The sequence below is a fragment of the Phoca vitulina genome, unplaced genomic scaffold, assembly GCF_004348235.1.
Source record: "Phoca vitulina isolate PV1807 unplaced genomic scaffold, GSC_HSeal_1.0 scaffold16, whole genome shotgun sequence".
NCBI lineage: Eukaryota > Metazoa > Chordata > Mammalia > Carnivora > Phocidae > Phoca > Phoca vitulina.
In genome coordinates, this window is record NW_022589719.1 from 11,134,883 (window position 1) to 11,152,304 (window position 17,422).

A 17,422-nucleotide genomic window follows, 5' to 3' on the forward strand; every position below is an offset into this window, starting at 1 on the left:
TCCAAGCAAAGTTTATCAGGGTCCTCTGCAAGCCAACAGTCAGACTCAGGACTGAGTTCTCATCTGAAGGCTTGGCAGGGGAAGGATCTGCTTTCAAGCTCACATGGTTGTTGGCAGCATTCAGTGCCTTGCTGCCTGTCAGTCAAGGGCAGCTCACAACATGGTATCTTATTTCTTCAAAACCAGTGAAGAAGAATATACCTCAGCAAGACAGACATTATAGTCTTATGTAATAGAAGGGTGACATCCCATTACCTTTGCCATATTCTTCTGGTTAGAAACAAGTCACAGCTTCCACACACACACTCAAAAAGAAGAGATTATACAAAAGCATGAATACCAGGAAATAGGAATTATGGGGCTCACCTTAGAATCTGCCACTCTTTTCACAATTTTAATTTGTTATTATTTCATGTAATAACAAAAACTAAGCACTCTCAATATATCCCTCACAGGATATTATGATATTTTCTCATCAGTTGCCTTCAACCTTTTTGAAATTGCTGAGTTATATATTTTCTTCTACACCATGTAATAAATTCTAAGCATTTGCCCTATTATGCACAAGTTGGCAAACTATAGCCTGTGGGCCAGTGACCTATCTCTAAATAAAGTTTTATTAGAACACAACCATGCTTAATTCTTCGTACATTGTCTATGGTTGCTTCTGTGGTACAAGGGCAGAGTTGAATAGTTTCAACAGAGACTGTATGTACAGTTTACAAGTCTGAAAAACTTATTTTCTGACTCTTTAAGAAAAGCTTACCAATAGCTGTTTTATATTCTGTATTTTTCTTAACTTATGGTAGTACAACTTGTTGAAAGATTGAAATAGGAAAACTGGTATCCATGCAGTTCTTTAGTAAAACCACCTGACCTTTTGTCCTGAAGCATCTAAGCACCTACAATGTGTTTAGCACTGCTAGGCAGTATAAATCTTGGGTTTTACCCTTTCTGAACTTAAACTGGATGTTGATTGCACATGGAATAAATATGAACAGTGCATATATAATATACAGATGTTTTTGCAGGTGTAAGAGGTATAGAAAAGGCTTAAATTGAATCAAACTATGGGTAGAAATTGAGGGGAAATGAAGAGAGAAAAGTACTCATATGGAAAACTGTATTAACAAATGCACAAAAGTAGATATCAACGCATTATGCTTATGTAATAAAGAAGTGAAAGCTCTTCTAAAGTAGAGATTATTTATTTAGAATTAGAAGGAAAGTTTGGCTTCCTTCCCCTGGGTCTCTTGCCTCAACTACCTACTTGTAGAATTCAAATTGTAAAACTTCAGAACCTTAGGCCAGTTTCTCAAATTGCAATGTGCACAGACGAGGCTGTTTACTTTTCATCCACCAGAGGACTCCTGGGATTTTTGTTTGTTTAACTTTATGGCCAGCTAAATCCATCATGCTTTACCTCTTTGTTATCTTTGGTCATTGTCCAAGAATTAAGCTATTCTAATGATCTTCTCTGTTACTTTTATCTCCGTAATACTCTTTTTTTCTCTGTAGATTCAATTTCCTACTCTTCTTATCCCTTCTAAATCTTTCCAGTTTGCTTTGTATAATACCTGTTTCATGTAAAACAAACTCTAATGTCTTAAAAATTATCATTAAATATTTTATTGAAATATATAACATTTATTGAGGATTTACTGTGTACTGGGTATCATGCTGAGCCTTTGACATGTATTTTATCATTTAGTTTCACAGCAATCAGAGGAAATGTCTATATTTTACAGGAGATTGGAATTTTGAGAGAAGCCAAGTAACTTGCCCAAAGTCACACACTTAGTAGCTAAGATTTGCGAGCGGGTTTCTCTGACATTAAATCATCATTTTACACTAAAACGTGATAATTTACCTTAAAATTTTTTTCCAGAGTGAGATTTATACCTTTGGCTTTTCTACCTTTTATATCATCTCACTGCTGCCATAGAGTGACTTCTTAGTTATTTCTATCATTTATTGGAGACCTTCATGATCTCCAACCTCAAGTAAGCTTTCAGCATTTGCCAGTGAACTTTTGTATCTGTCGTCACCTCTTTTTCATTCTCAATAACTTCAGTGGTCTTTTAAAACCTTCTTATCCTCAAACATCTAACATTACTACTTCCTTCCTCATTTTCTCAGAGAACTTGCAGTATTTCACATGGGAACGGTAGTCTCTTCAGATGAGAACTCACTCAAATTCCCACTGTCAAACTTCAGTACTTACTTCTACCCATACATGGGAAGATGTCCTGTACCTTCTCCTGTTTGAGAATCGTCCTTTTACCTGGACGTTAGATCTTTCCCTTCCACCTTTCCAAGGAGTGGCAGTATCAATTTTCTCTTCTTTAACTTCTTCTTTTTTAGTTCTTTCCCGTGTGTACTTAAACATGCTCAATCTGTTTTCAAGCCTTATTTCTTTTTTAAAGGGGAAAATTCTTTGTCCTTTACCCCACTCCTCTGACTATCCCTTTTTCTCTTCCCTTTTATAGCCAAGCCTCTTGAGTAGTCTGTACCTCTTCTATGTTTTCACTATATTTCAGTCTTTCCTCAGTTTACTTCAGGCATAGCACATCACTGAAGCCACCTTAGCCAGAGACATTAGTGACCTTCTCGTGGCTAAACCCCAGAAATACTTCTCAGGTCTCTTCCTTCCTGATCTCTGCAACAGTTGAGACAGTTACTCACTCTTTGCTCAAGTACTCTCTTCCTTTGGATCTTTTATAACATTCTCTTCTGGTTTTCCTTCTACCCCTCTGCTTTCATTTTTTAAGACTCCTTTGCCTCTAATTTAAAATACTGGTATCCTCTTCCCTCTTCTAGTGCTACATACTCTCCCTGGGAGCTCTCAGTTCCTGCCATAACTAGAATGATGGGGGAGGGGGGACTCATTTTATGAAAGTAATCACTAATCTCTGGTCATTGCTACATACATAGGATCCACAGAGAAATGCAGAGATCATATTCAACTCCCTATTCAACATTTTCTCTTGAATATCTTACAGGCACCTCAAAATTAATGTGTCTAGAGATGAACTTTCCTTATCTCCAAATTCTACCCCATTCCTCCTCCTGTGATTCCTGGATTATTCAGTCTACTGAGTGACACATGCCAGAGACCTGAGTGATATATTTGTCTCTCACACCATACACATCCAGTAATCATTAAATCCCAAGGTTTTTAACCTTTTAAGTATTTTAAAATTCTGCTTCTCTCTATTCTTGCTACTGTGACCCTAATCCACAAATCTCACTGAAATTATTATAAGAGCCTCTTAAGTTGTTTCCAGTGTTTTCTTACTTCAGTTCATTTTCATACTATAGCTAGAATGAACTTTCTAATATAAAATCTAATCATGATATATCCTTGCTTAAGACCTTTCTGTGCTCTCTATCGATCTTAACATAAGGTCCATATTCTGTAGCCTGGACTATAGGGCCTTTAATGATCTGCCACTGCTGATTCACTTCAACCTTATCTCTTCTCATGCTCTCACCTCTTTCCTCAAGCCTTCTGTTTATCACCCTAGGCTTTTAATTCCATCCAAGTGCCATTCTCTCCAGGCCGTTGCTTAAATTATTTCTTGCTTCCTCTTTTTTCCCTTTCTTTCTGCTTTTTTTAAAACTTAAATTCAATTAATTAACATATGATGTATTATTTGTTTCAGGGGTACAGGTCTGTGATTCATCAGTCTTATATAATACCCAGTGTTCATTACATCCCATCTGCCCTGAGGAAGGGCAGAGGGAGAGAGAGGAGGGGAGAAGCAGACTCCCCATTGAGAGCGGAGCCTGCTGTGGGGCTCCATCCCACCACCCTGAGATCATAACCTGAGCCAAAATCAAGAGTTGGAGGCTTAACTGACTTTGCCACCTAGGTGCCTCTCTACTTCTGTGCTTTCTAAATGTGTGGGAGATAAAGGAGAGACAGGAGGTAGAATGATTCCCAGATGTTTGGCCTGAGAAGATTTGGAGTTAGTAATACTAGGTAAAGTCAGAAAAGGACAAGAAGGAGCAAATATTGAGGTGAAGTATGAATTCAGTTTAAACATAGTGAATTTTAGGAGTATTAAATTTAGGCTAGAGAAAAATATTTGGGATTTCTCAGCATTATTTGACTAATTTTTTAATCAGTGGATGTTTTGGTTAAAGTCATTCATAGGCATGTATTAGAATGCCCAGGTTTATAGACCCTGGAGGATCTAAGATGGAACTTTAGGGGGTCTGTTAATTCCCTGAAATTATATGTAAATTTGTGATGACTGTGTATATTTTTAGAGTAACATATAACTTGCATCAGATTTTCAGAGTAGTCTGAGATGCCAGGAAAAACTAAGAACAACTAGAGTAAAAAGAAAAGCAAGTCAAAATCTAAAGCGAAAGCACATCAGTGTTTAAAGGATAGATAAAGGAAGATAAGCCCATGAAAGAAATTAAGAGCATAGCCTCTGGAATCAGCCTGCCTAGATTCAAATCATGGCTCTGCTATTTACTAGCTGTGTCACGTTAGGCAAGCTGCTTGCTTTCCCTGTGCCTTGTTTCTTTACCTGTAAGATAGGGATTAACAACATTTATCTTACAACTTATTATGAGGATTAAATGAACTAATGCATGAGAAGTGCATTGCACCATGTTTAGCATATAGTTAGTGGTCAAGTTTAGCTATTTATTATTTTTAACAGGATGTTGAGTACCTCAGAATTGATGACTATAGCCCACATTGAGAAAAAGAAGGCAAAGGTTAAAGTTCCCTCTTTCCTGCAGCTGGGATTAAATACCTCCTTGCAGGCCCAGAGATCCACCACAGCTACTTCCTTATAACTCCATCACCATCACCATCACCATCACCATTACCAAGGATCATAGGCAAGGATTGGAGAGAACAGGAGTGCAGTATTGAAGTTCAAAAGTGATCCCTCACTCAGGAGAGTATGGGGGTACAGTTCCCAAGAGTATCAGACATAGACATTGAAGATGCTTGCAAAAAGCAGAAACTGGCATCCATGTTTCCCAGCTGACTTCTTGCTGAACGTTTGAACCTGTAAGCCCATCAGTGAGTAGTACACGGTGAGAGAGTCTTTGGGGGAAGCCTGCCTTAAATCTCCTACGGTTTGTCAGCATTCTCAACAACAACACTGTTTTCTGTGTCTGGTGTAGAAAAGGGAGGGAGGCCTGCTGCGATAGATTATATAAACAGCCGAAATAATAATGATAGCAATAGCTAACATTTCCGGAGCAGAAGTTGAATGTAAATTACTGGCCAGCCCCCCCCAAAACCTAGATTCCACCTCAGAAGGGTTTTTCAATGACAGATGTGGCCAAAGTGAAACTGAACAACCACCCGTGAAAACCACGCTCACCACCTACATGGAAACCACCGTAACTTCATAGGCTGGAAAACAGCAGGCTTAAATATTAAATAGACCAGATCATACTGAGGCTAGGGACATCGCTCCCTAACCAGACAGGCAATTATGTAAGTTGATCACTGCCACTTTTTTCCTCTTGCTCTCCCAACAATACAACTGAGACTTGGAGAGAAGACATAGAGGAAGAGGTATTTTAGAACCTTCCTTTCCTTTAGAACCCCTCTGTCCCACTAAGGCTTTTAGACCACAAGTCCTAGTCTGCTTTGAAGGGGAAGGGGGAAGCTTTGCACTGAATGTTAAAGTTTTAAATTTGACTGTTCCAAATGTTAATAACTGAAAATGGTGAGAAAATCATTGAATTATCTCCAGATGTCAAGAGATGAGAAAAGGAAGATTTGACATAGCATAGTTGAAAGTAGTGACTAGAAAAATTAAATAGAACCATTTCATGTTTATTTACCAGAGAATTGAGAGCTCTATATAAGCTGTTCACATATATAAAGAATGTCTAAAGAAACAGGGCAATGGGGCACAAAAAGTATCTTAAAAATAGTGGGTATGAGTGGAGAGAGAGAGTGTGTAGTTCCAAGAAGAAATTTGCCCATGGTAATAGCTGCAGTAGACAAAATAAGATAAAGATTTTTAAAGTGTCCAGGCAAATAGACAAAGTCATTGGTGACTTTCTCAGCACAATGAAAGGGCAGCTCCTTTGGACTTTGATATTAAGGAAAAATTGATATTCCTGTTGTTTTATCCATTAGGTTTCATTCTGCCTCTCGTGTGATTCCATTTATATATGACAGCCCATCAAATATTTGAAGACAGCTCTCTTGCATCCCTTGGGTCTCTTTTTCTTCAAACTAAATATCCCATTTCTCATGCTTTTAAGTTCTTTCACCATCCTAGTCACTTCATTCTGAATATGCTTTAGTTTCTCTAAGTCCTCAAATGAAATATACTATTGTCAGTTTGGTCCACGACTATAGAATAGACTAGGACAACCATCTCTCTCAACCTAAGAATTAGACTGTTAATTCAGGCCAGAACTGCATTTGCTTTTTGGCAGTTCTGTCACATCATTATCGTTTTTGCTTTCCCAGTGTTAGGGGGATTCACTAAATAGATTAATTAAATGCTTAGTGTACAACTTCAAAATTTGTTTCACAAAAATGGTGATTTTCAGCTTGAAGAGCTTAGGTTTTTAACTAATCTCTGAATAGGCGATCTTCCTCCTGTTAGTTTTCCTGCCTCATAGGAGTCTTTGAAAAAATCGGGTCAATAACTATTATAAAGTGTGTGCACGTGTGTGTGTGTGTGCGCGTGCGCGCTTGGGTGTGTTTTCAGCCAAACTACAGTAGATCTGGCTGATTTACAAGACAAAATAGATTTTTGGTTTTTTCCCGTAATTATACAAATATTTACTAAATGTATAGTATGTACCTACTACAGCAATACAGCAATGAGATGAATTCTCTGCCATGAGGATCTTTTAGCTTGATGGAGAAATTTCAATATGTATATTAAATGCTACTGTAGGAGTTAACAAGATGCTCCAGGGCACTCTGATCATCTCACTCAGCCTTGAGGAAAGCTTCTCCAAAGATGAGTTTATCTATTTTGGGTCTGGGAGGATTTGAGGGAATTAGCTAGCCAAAAAGGTGAAGTAATTTATGCAGAGGTCCTGACTTAAGATGTAGTATGGCTATTGGAGATAGTAATTGAAGCTATGAGTGTAGATAAGATCAGTAGGGATTGTATTAGGTAAGAAAAGAGTTACAACTCTCGCTCATTTAAAACATAGGTAGAAAAAAAGAAATTCTGCCATCTAGTTTATTGTTACTCTTCATTAATGATAAATCACTCATTTTTAAAAAAAGATTTATTTATTTGAGAGAGAGAGAGAGCATGAGTGGGAGGGACAGAGGGAGAGAGAATCTCAAGCAGGCTCCACACTGAGCATGGAACCGACACAGGGCTCATCTCACGACCCTGAGATCACAACCTGAGCTGAAACCAAGAGTTGGATTCTCAACCGACTGCACCACCCAGGTGCCCCCACTCAATATTTATTATTATCTGTAGGTGTCTCTCCCTAGTTTATGAAGTAGTTATCTAACTTAGTTCATTCCCTTACTGAATAATGTAATATTGTCCTTAACTTTACAAATATTTATTTGTAATTCTAATTAAATAGGTTTCTTTCTTTCTTTACTGAAAAGTTGCTAAAAAAGCATCATGTCTTTTTATAGGGACATGACAGTATTATTCCACTTTTAACACTAATATTTTTATTTATACACATTCTGTGGCAGCAACCACACACAGCATGTAGACGTGTTAAAGGATTTGGTTCTTTCTCTCAAGAGTAATGAGAAATCACTGAAAAGTTTTAAATAGGGAAGTGACATGATTGGGTTTGTATTTTCAAAAGGTCACTACTAAATTGGAGGACGAGAGTGGATGCAAAGAAATAAATAAGCAATTGCAGTTGTCTAGGCAAGAGCTGTTGGTAGCATGACTAGGAGAGTGACACTGGCATGGAAGGAAGTGATCAAATTTCAGAAATACTTTAAAATAAATTTAACAGGATTTTAGGGATAGGGAGAGGAGAGAGAGAGAGAAGAGGTAGCAAAATAAACTCTGATTTTTTAAAAACTGAAAGAGGACTGTTTTTCATAGAAAGAAATAATGAGTTACTGGTTCCATCTTGGATATGTGGGACTTGAGGCACTTTGGTACTTGTGTATTTAATAGTAACAGAAGCCTGAAAGCAGAAGGAAAAGTTCATGGTAGAGGGATGATGAAGTAAATTATAGGACATATATTTTCTAGAATATTATGCACCCCGAAACACGATAGCTACAAGACTATGAAGCATGTGAGATTAAGTGAAAATACCAGGATACAAAATTCAGTAATAATTGTAACCATATAAGAAAACATCCACAGAAAAAGTACTGAAAGGAAATATAGCAAATTTTAGTAATAATTCTGTGAGGGTGATGGATGGTGGAAGAATTTTTAAAAATTTAAATTTCCCATGTTGTAAAAATGTCAACCTTAGAAATTAAGATTTTTAGTGTCTGATTTGGTTTTTACGTCAGTGATTTGTAATGACATTGGTTTATATGGTTGCTTCTCTAAACCGACCTAATAGCAATTCCTTAAGATAAAATCAGTTCTTGTTTTTTTAAACATGACTTTCTGTTTTTTTCTGAAGTTGAATAAAGACAAATTGTTAGTTATGTAAAATGAGTATTTTTTTTTCCCGGTATGGTAGCTGCATTAGTGAATAGGCAGTGCTGGTCATCTCATCTACAGTTCTCTGCTCGCTTTTCCGCCTGTCAGCTGTAAGCAGTGCAGAGGCCTTGAAGATGTTTTCCTTGACACACAAAAGCTCTCATGAATTGCTCCTAAATCCATATCAAGCGCATTTTTTGTCTTTTAGATTTGTGGATTTTAACTTGTGATGATAGTGTTAACTAGCTATGTTCTTTAATATATAAAATTGAACTTCATATAGATCCGCTATACTTCTGATCATGGATTTGCGCTAACACACAGTGCTGAGAAGGTTTATAAACAAGTTACCACCTGGTGTTTTAGTTGCACCTTAGGAAATTGTTTTAATCAAATTTACTGAATTATTAAGTACAAACAATAAAGGGACCCATTTAAGTGTGTATTTTAGTGAGATTTTACAAATATAAATACTCATAGAACCACCACAACTATCAAGATAGAAAACATTTCCATCATCCCCCGAAATGTCCACATGCCCAAAAAGTTTTCTGGCCCAAGCACCTAACTCCTTCCTATCACTAGAGATAGTTTTTACTCACTCTTGAGTATCACATAAAGGCAGTCGAGCCATGCGTACTTTTTGTGTCTGGCTTTTTTCACTTAGCTTAATGTTTTTGAGATTCATCCATATTGCATGTACATTAGTTTATTTCTTTTATTGAGAATTATTTCATTTGTATATGTGACCATTTGTTTTTTTTTTTCCATTCCCGAGTTGTTGGACATTTGTGTTGTTTGTAGCCTTTGGCTGTTACCAAAAAAAAAGCTGCCATAAACATTCTGTATACAACTATGTACGGACATGTGTTTTCATGTCTCATGGGTAAATATGCAGGAGGGGAATTGCTGGTTTCTATAAGTGTAAATTTAACTTTATCAGAAACTGCCCAACTGTTTTCCGAAGTAGCTGTACCATTTTGCATTGCCACTAGCAACGTAGGAGCATTTTATTTGTTCCATATCCTTGTCAATACTTGGTATTGTATTTTTATTTTACCTTTTCTAGTAGGAATGTAGTGGTTTCTCACAGTGTTTTTAATTTGCTTTTTTTGGTGTTTAATACTGTTAAACATCTTTTTATACATTAATTGGACATTCACAGGTCTTCTTTTGTGAAGGATATATTGAAATCTTTCGTTCATTTTTATACTGGGTTGTTTGTCTTATTGAATTAAAAGTTTTTAGTATATATATTGGATACCAGTTCTCTATCAGATCTATGTATTGAAAATATTTTCTTTCTGTAGCTTGCTATCTTTTTTTTTTTTCTATTGTGGTTCATGCTTCCATACCATGAGAAATCTTTGTCTACTCCAAGGTTGCAAAGTTAGTCCCTATGTTTCCTTCTAATAGTTTTATTGTTTCAGCTTTTATATTTAGTTTTGTGATCCATTTCAAGATAATATTTGAGTATTAGTATGAAGTAAGATAGAAATTTTGTGGGGTTTTTTTTAATTTGTAGTATGGGATAAGACTGAGGTTTTTGTTGTTTTTTTGCATCTGGGTATCCAATTGTTCCGGGACGATTTGAAAAAACAATTATTTCTCCACCTTTATAAAAAATCATTTATGTGGGTTGATTTCTGGACTCTGTTCTTTTATACTGATCTATGTTTCTCTCCTTTAGCTAATTCCACATTGCCTTGATTGTTGTAGCTTTATTCTAAGTCTTGAAATAGATTTTCACTTTCAAATTTGTTTGGCTATTCTAGGACCTTTGGATTTCTGTGTAAATTTCAGAATTAGCTTATCAATTTCTCCAAAAATCTTATGGGGCTTACATTGGAATTCCATTAGATCTATAGATCAATTTGGAAAGATTTGAGTCTTGTATTCCCTGAATATTGTATTCCCTGAACATGATATACTTCTCCATTTATTTAGGTTTTCCTTACTTACTCTCAGAATATTTTATACTTTTCAGTGTGGAGCTAATTCATGCACATGTATTGTCAAATTTCTCCAAAATATTTCATGCTTTTGGAGTTGATCATAAATGGAATTTTTAAAATTTCAGTTTCCAAAGTAAGATTTTAATATTTTGAAATATATTGGGACTTGTTTTTTGGAATAGCATATGGTTTATCTTGGTGTACATTCTAGATGCACTAAATATATATTCTGGAACTGTATATTATCTAAGGTGGTCTATGAGTTTGTTCAGATTTTCTATTTTCTTGATGATTTTCCTCCTTAGTTCTGACAATTACTAAGAAATGTATGATAAAATCTCCAAGTTGAATTTATGTCTTTCTTTGCTTAGTTCTGTCAGTTTTGCTTTAAACAGATAGTTTTAAAGAAATTCTAGGAAACAAATTAATTTATCCACACACACACACATATATATACATCTATATACACACATCCATGCACATAAGTACATATACATATGATCACAGAGTGTTATAATTTCCCACATATTTGTTGTCATTTGTATTCTTTATTGCTTCCTGCAAGTGCAGGTTACCATGTTGTATAATTTCACTTTAGCTTTTAGTGTCCTATAGTACAGGTCTGCTGTCCTATATGAAAATAGTATTTCACCTCAATTCTTAAATATGTTTTACACATTTATAATTTTTGACTAAGTTGTTTCTTTTTCAACTCTTGAATATATAATTATCATATCCTCTAGCTTTTATTGTTTCTGATGAGAAATCACTTGTTGATTTTATCATTGTACCACTGTACGTATGTCATATGCCATTTTTCCCTGCTGCTTCCAAGATTTAACTATGAGGTACTTAGATTTGGGTTTTTTGCATTTATCCTAGAAGAAGCTTCCTGTGCTTCTTAGATCTGTAATTGAATATTTCATCAAATTTAGGAAGTTTTTAGCCATCACTTCTTGAAGTATTGTTTCTGTTTCTTATTGTCTCCCAATGTCTAGGACTCCATTTAAATGTGTTTTGGACTGCTCTGTACTGTTCCGTATCTCTGACGTTCTGTTCAACTTTCTTAATTTTTTTTTCTCTATTCTTCAGATTTCATGATTTCTGTTGATCTCCCCTCAGGTATACCAATTCTTTTTTCCTTTCTTCATCTCCAATCTACTCATGAGATCACCAAAGAAATTTTTCATATAAGGAATAATTTTAAACTCTAAATTTTTTATCTGGTTCATTTTTATAGTTTCTCATTCTCTGTTGATATTCCTTTTCTGTTCACTTATTGATATATTGTCCTTTAATACTTTGTTCTTTTTTTTTTTTTTTTAATTAGTAGGCTCCACACCCAACATGGGGCTTGAACTCATGACTCTCAGATCAAGCATCACATGCTCTACTGATTGAACCAGCCAGGTGCCCCTCCTTTAATACTTTGAATAAATTTTTACTTTGAGTCAGTTTCTGTAGGTTGTGTTTTCCCTAGTATGGATCATATTCACTGATTTTTGGTTGAAATCTTTACATTGTAAAAAATGAATTTTAATGATTCTGAATTCCATTCTGTTGTCCCGAGGATTTCAGGTTTTTTGTTTTAATAGTAACAGTTAATTTGCCTGATCTTAAATTAACTCATTTCAATATACTATGCAGCGGATAGTATTTCTGTATCTCTGCTCAGTTTTCCAGCTTTTAGGTCTTGCTTTTTTAACCTGGTCACACAGAGCTGTCCCTTACAGTCAGAAACTTAGAAGAGAGCCAAATATTTATACAGAATTTATACTCACATTTAGGGGCTTACACTTTCTGGGGTTCTCAGCCCTGAGTTTTGTCCTCTGCCACTTCAAGTCAATAAGACTTCAACTTTCTTTATTATAAGATTCTGCTCATTGGGAAATGCATGCCTTGAAAGGAGCATCAAATTTTTAAATCTCACATGATTTGGTTGTCTTTCAACTTAACCTGTTCTCTCTTACCTACTTACTATTTTTTTCCCATTCATGCATTGATAGCTTAGTGGTCAACCACGGATTTGGGCACATTTGATAAACTTTGCAGAGCTCTCTTACTTCAAGGATTTTTCCCCTAAACTTTCAGCTATTTTGACAACACTGAACTCTATATTCTGCCACCTCAAGCTGGAAAGGATATGATTTAAAGCTGTCAGAGCTAAGGGAGCTTAAGAACCCCATTTTAGGCAAAAAAAGCCAGAAACTTGAAGTTCTTACATGTCATGATCACAGTCTTTCAAAAGGAAACTGCTGTGGTTGCTGTCTGCTTTTCATTGTTTTGCAGTGCCTTTAAATATTTATTTTTTAATGGTATTTTATTCAGGTTTTATACTTAAAGCTCCAAGAGGCTTTGTGCACAGTGCTAACATTACCACAAGTTCAACTTTCTTAGGAATATTTTTTAATAGTGTGGTTTTTACAAATATTAACATTGCCTGACATATTATAGGAATTCAATTAATATTTGTTGAATAAATTAATAATGCCTTCTCTTTTTTAAATAATTCAATAAATCTACCTTTGTCTCTGTGTTGTGCTCAAAGTATTAAAGAAAGCTGATATAAAAGTGTAGGCATGTAGCTTATCAATAATATTAAGAAAACAAAGATATACTTGAGTTGTTATATCACAAAATCTCAAAAATATTAACACATTTTGTCAAAGAAACCTTAGGTATATGACTTTTTCATAAAAATTCAGAAAGAAGGGAGGATGAAGGAATAATAAAACGTAAAAGAACTGTTTACTAGGAAAACATTTAGTACAAATTTAAGAACTCTCAGATTAAAGTCTTCAATTTTAAATTGCTTTTGAAGAAGTAATACTATTTTACAAATTTTATAAATATTAATTTTCAGGCTACATTTAAGTACTTAATTATTGTGACATGTAAGAAATGAAGTGTGAGTTTACAAACTAGTTGGTAGGTAAGAATTGGCATTTTAGAGATGCAATGCCTGAAAAAATCTTAGGAAGGAAAAAAAATCTGTGATTTCTTCGCCATAATCATACGTAACCCTCTAAATTTTGTGGATATCAGAGGTGGTGTAGAGGATGGAGAATAATTTTGAAATTAGACTGTCTTAAAAGTACTCACTTCCCATTGCCTATCTAGATAAGTGTCTTAGCCTATTTAACTGTACTTTTTAGGAAGACAGTTATTGCCCCATTTCATTTACTTGTTTTAAGGAGAAAAATTGTTAAAACATCTGAGTGTGCTTGGCATATGGTAGGATTCTGACTATAATTTTTTTTTCTTTTTTACAGAAGAGGATAAATATAATATTTATTCTTCTTTGCTCTTCAAGTATTTCCTGGCAGAAGGAATCATCAATGGGCATACTTTGTTGGTTGCGTCTGCAAAAGAAGAGCCTGCTGATATTTTACAGGTATAGGATATACTAATTCAGTATTGCATTTTGAACATTTCATGAAAAGATATTGCTTATATAGGTATATGTAAACAAGATATGTTTGTATATCTAAAAGCCATATTTAAATTCATTAATGAGACCACACATATATTTTTTTCTCTTAAAGTATCAAATTTATTTGAACATATAGTTTCACTTTTTAAAATAGTGTTCTTAGACAATTTTTTTAACTTTAAATTGATATTGGCATTGGAAACAGTATTAAAAGCTACTAAAAACTGACAATAAATAAAGTTATTACTATAGTCATAATAAGATAACTCTGTAAAAAGTTAAGTAAAGGAAAACAATAGTGTATTGTCTGATATTACCAGTATCCTAAAGACATAAATTAGAAGAAAGATACAGAAATTAGAAGAACTCATTTATTAATCTTATTTTGCTTTGAGACTGCCAGAAGTTATTCTTTTCCAAGTAACAAGCAATAATAATAAAATATGTGATCAATATACTCTATCTTTTTAAAGCCAAAACACACGTTACACCTTTGAGAGGACAGTTCTCACATTTAGAATTTTTAATTTCTTTGTCCGGAACAGGAACCCAACTTAAGCCATTATTTGAATAGAAGTCATTATTTGAAATAGAATCTAAAGTTATTTTCTCCCATAGGCTGTTTTCATTTCAGTGCATGGTCTGCAAAATAACAGACAACTCAGTCATTTATAAAGAATTTGTAGCATAGTAAGTATTAATATACCATAGCTATCAACAGACACGAACAAATTTCTATGCCCACTATAAAAGAGTTATGTAATACTGAGGTAAAACTAACATGATTCTCTCATATGGGTCAGATTTTGCTTATTAAATAATACTGTCATAAAATCCAAAGGAGAAATCTTTGTATAATTTTCCAAATGATTTTCTTCTGGTTGCAGAGACTGTTTTCCTTTGTTCTTATTTTTGGTGTTTGGCTTTTGTAGTATTTTCTTGATGTTTTTGTTCTTCTGTTCTTTTTCCCTGGTCTTAATTATTCTGATCAATTTCTGGATAGTACTATGCTTGCTAGGAATAGTAAAGGGCAGGATTATTGTCCTAAAGAAGCTGTACAAGCTCTTCACGGCACATTCCACCATAATAATGAGACTAAGATTTTATATCAAACATCTTTATAGCCATATAGGCAATTTTTGCCAGGCCAGAAGCAGGAAAACCCTTGACCCTTGAACAACATGGGGGTTAGAGACACTGATCCCCTGCACAGTTAAAAATCCACATATAACTTTTGACTCCCCCAAAATTTAACTACTAATAGCCTAATACTGACCAAAAGCCTTACTAACAACATAAACAGTCTATTAATACATATTTTGTGTGTTGTAGGTATTATATACTGTATTCCTACAATAAAGTACATTAGAGAAAAGACAATGTTATTGAGAAAATCATAAGAAAGAGAAAATACATTTACAGTACTATTAGAAAAAATCCACATATAAGCAGACTGTGTAGTTCAAACTTGTTAAAGAATCAACTATATATGCTTTTCAAAATAAAGTGTTTTATTCTTCCTTCTTGCCTCCTGTAACCTAGGCAACTGATGTTAAAACCTAGGTGATATACTAACACATTTTGCTTTAGAGAATTACACTTTTTATTTGAAAACTAATCCCTAACGCCTTTCCTAGGTACCTTGAATTTGTACAAGTTAATATTAAAAATCTCAGGGTACTTTACATGTCCTCTATTGGATTATGTGAAGGAGTGAAGTTATAAATCAGGATTTCTTAAACTATCTAGTCATTTATGTAAGTAGTTAGGTTCTGCAAACATTTATTCATGGAACAATTTTATGATACAATAAAAAATATATAAAATTAGAGTAAAAAACATAGACTCAAAAAGTTGCACTCTTGACCAAGATATGTTCATGAGGATCAGATTTCTCTTTATCCCTGAAACAACTAAAAAACAGGGCAAAATATATTAAACAACAGTTTTCAAGACATTGAGCATCAAATAATAAAGGACAGTGATGCCAGAGAGGTGCAGAATATACAAAGAGAGCCCTGTAACTTCCCTGGCATACTACATGCAAAGTTTCCAGGCTGTAGTGCAGTGAAAAGGAACCCAGGTTAAGACAGCATTAGGAGACACATCTAAGAGTGTGGAATTATGACATATTGTCTTCATCTGGAGCTTAAGTATAGTTTAAGGAAATATGTATGGGTACCAAATTGACAAGGGGTGGACTTGTGATCGTTAATTTTATGTGTACACTTGACTAAGCCACAGGGTTCCCAGACATTTGATCAGTCATTATTCTAAGTACTGTTGTGAGGGTGTTTCTGGATGAGATTAATATTTAAATTGGTAGGGGCACCTGGGTGGCTTAGTCAGTTAAACATCTGCTTTCAGCTCAGGTCGTGATCCCACTGTCCTGGGATCAAGCCCCACATCAGGCTCCCTGCTCAGCGGGGAGTCTGCTGCTTCCTCTCTCTCTCTGTCCCTCTCCCCTGCTCATGCTCTCTCTCTCTCTCTCAAATAAATAAACAAAATCATTTAAAAATATATTTAAATTGGTAAACGGAGTAAAGTAGATTGCCATCCCTAATGTGGGTGGGCCTCGTCAAATCAGTTGAAGGTACAAATAGACCGAAAAGACTGACCCTCCCTCAGCTAAGAACGAATTCCTTCTGACTGACTGCTTTCAAATCTGAACATCAGCTTTTTCCTACCTTTTGAGTCAAACTAAAAAATCAGTTCTTCCTGATTCTTGAGCCTGCCAACCTTTGGATGAAAACTACACCATCAGCTTTCCTGGGTCTTTAGCTTGCTGACTCATCCTGCAGACCTGGGGACTTGTCAGCTTCCATAAGAGTATTAGCCAACCCCTTATAATAAATCTCTTTTGTATTTATATATAGTTATTTATATATATGATTTTATATAATACAAAGCAATATATATACACATATGTATATACACACATATCCTATTGATACTGTTTCTCTGGAGAGCTCTGACTAATACAGTCTTACTGAAAATATAAAGATTACATTTAAAACCTACATGAAGAATTTCACATTTATTATTAACCTTCATTGAATGATAATCACCTCACATTCTATATCGTGGCGAATTGTACAAGTACAGTGATCTTTCCACCTGTTTGCTTTCACACTTATAAAAAAGTTCCTTTAAATTATGTATCTACTTGTACACAAAGTTATCTAAAAATTGCAGTTATGAGATTATTTAGTTGTAAAAGATGTTACTGTAAATATTGTGGTTTTTTAAAAAGATTTATTTATTTGAGAGAGAGAGTGCATGTGCATGCATGCACATGGGGGGAGCGGGGGAGAGAGAGAGAGAGAATTCAAGCAGACTTCCTGCTGAGTACGGGGCTCAATCCCAGGACCCTGAGATCATGACCTGAGCTGAAATCAAGAGTCAGCTGAGCCACCCAGGAGCCCCTG

The 17,422-nt window shown here is 35.0% G+C and overlaps 1 protein-coding gene across 1 annotated transcript in view; it reads left to right on the forward strand.

The window, feature by feature from the left end:
• Positions 1–17,422, forward strand: part of ELP4 (elongator acetyltransferase complex subunit 4) — a 242,469-nt gene that overhangs the window by 14,469 nt on the left and 210,578 nt on the right. The window contains exon 3 of the mRNA XM_032413876.1: positions 13,834–13,955. Coding sequence (XP_032269767.1) covers positions 13,834–13,955 — 122 coding nt within the window. The remainder of the gene's footprint in view (positions 1–13,833; positions 13,956–17,422) is intronic.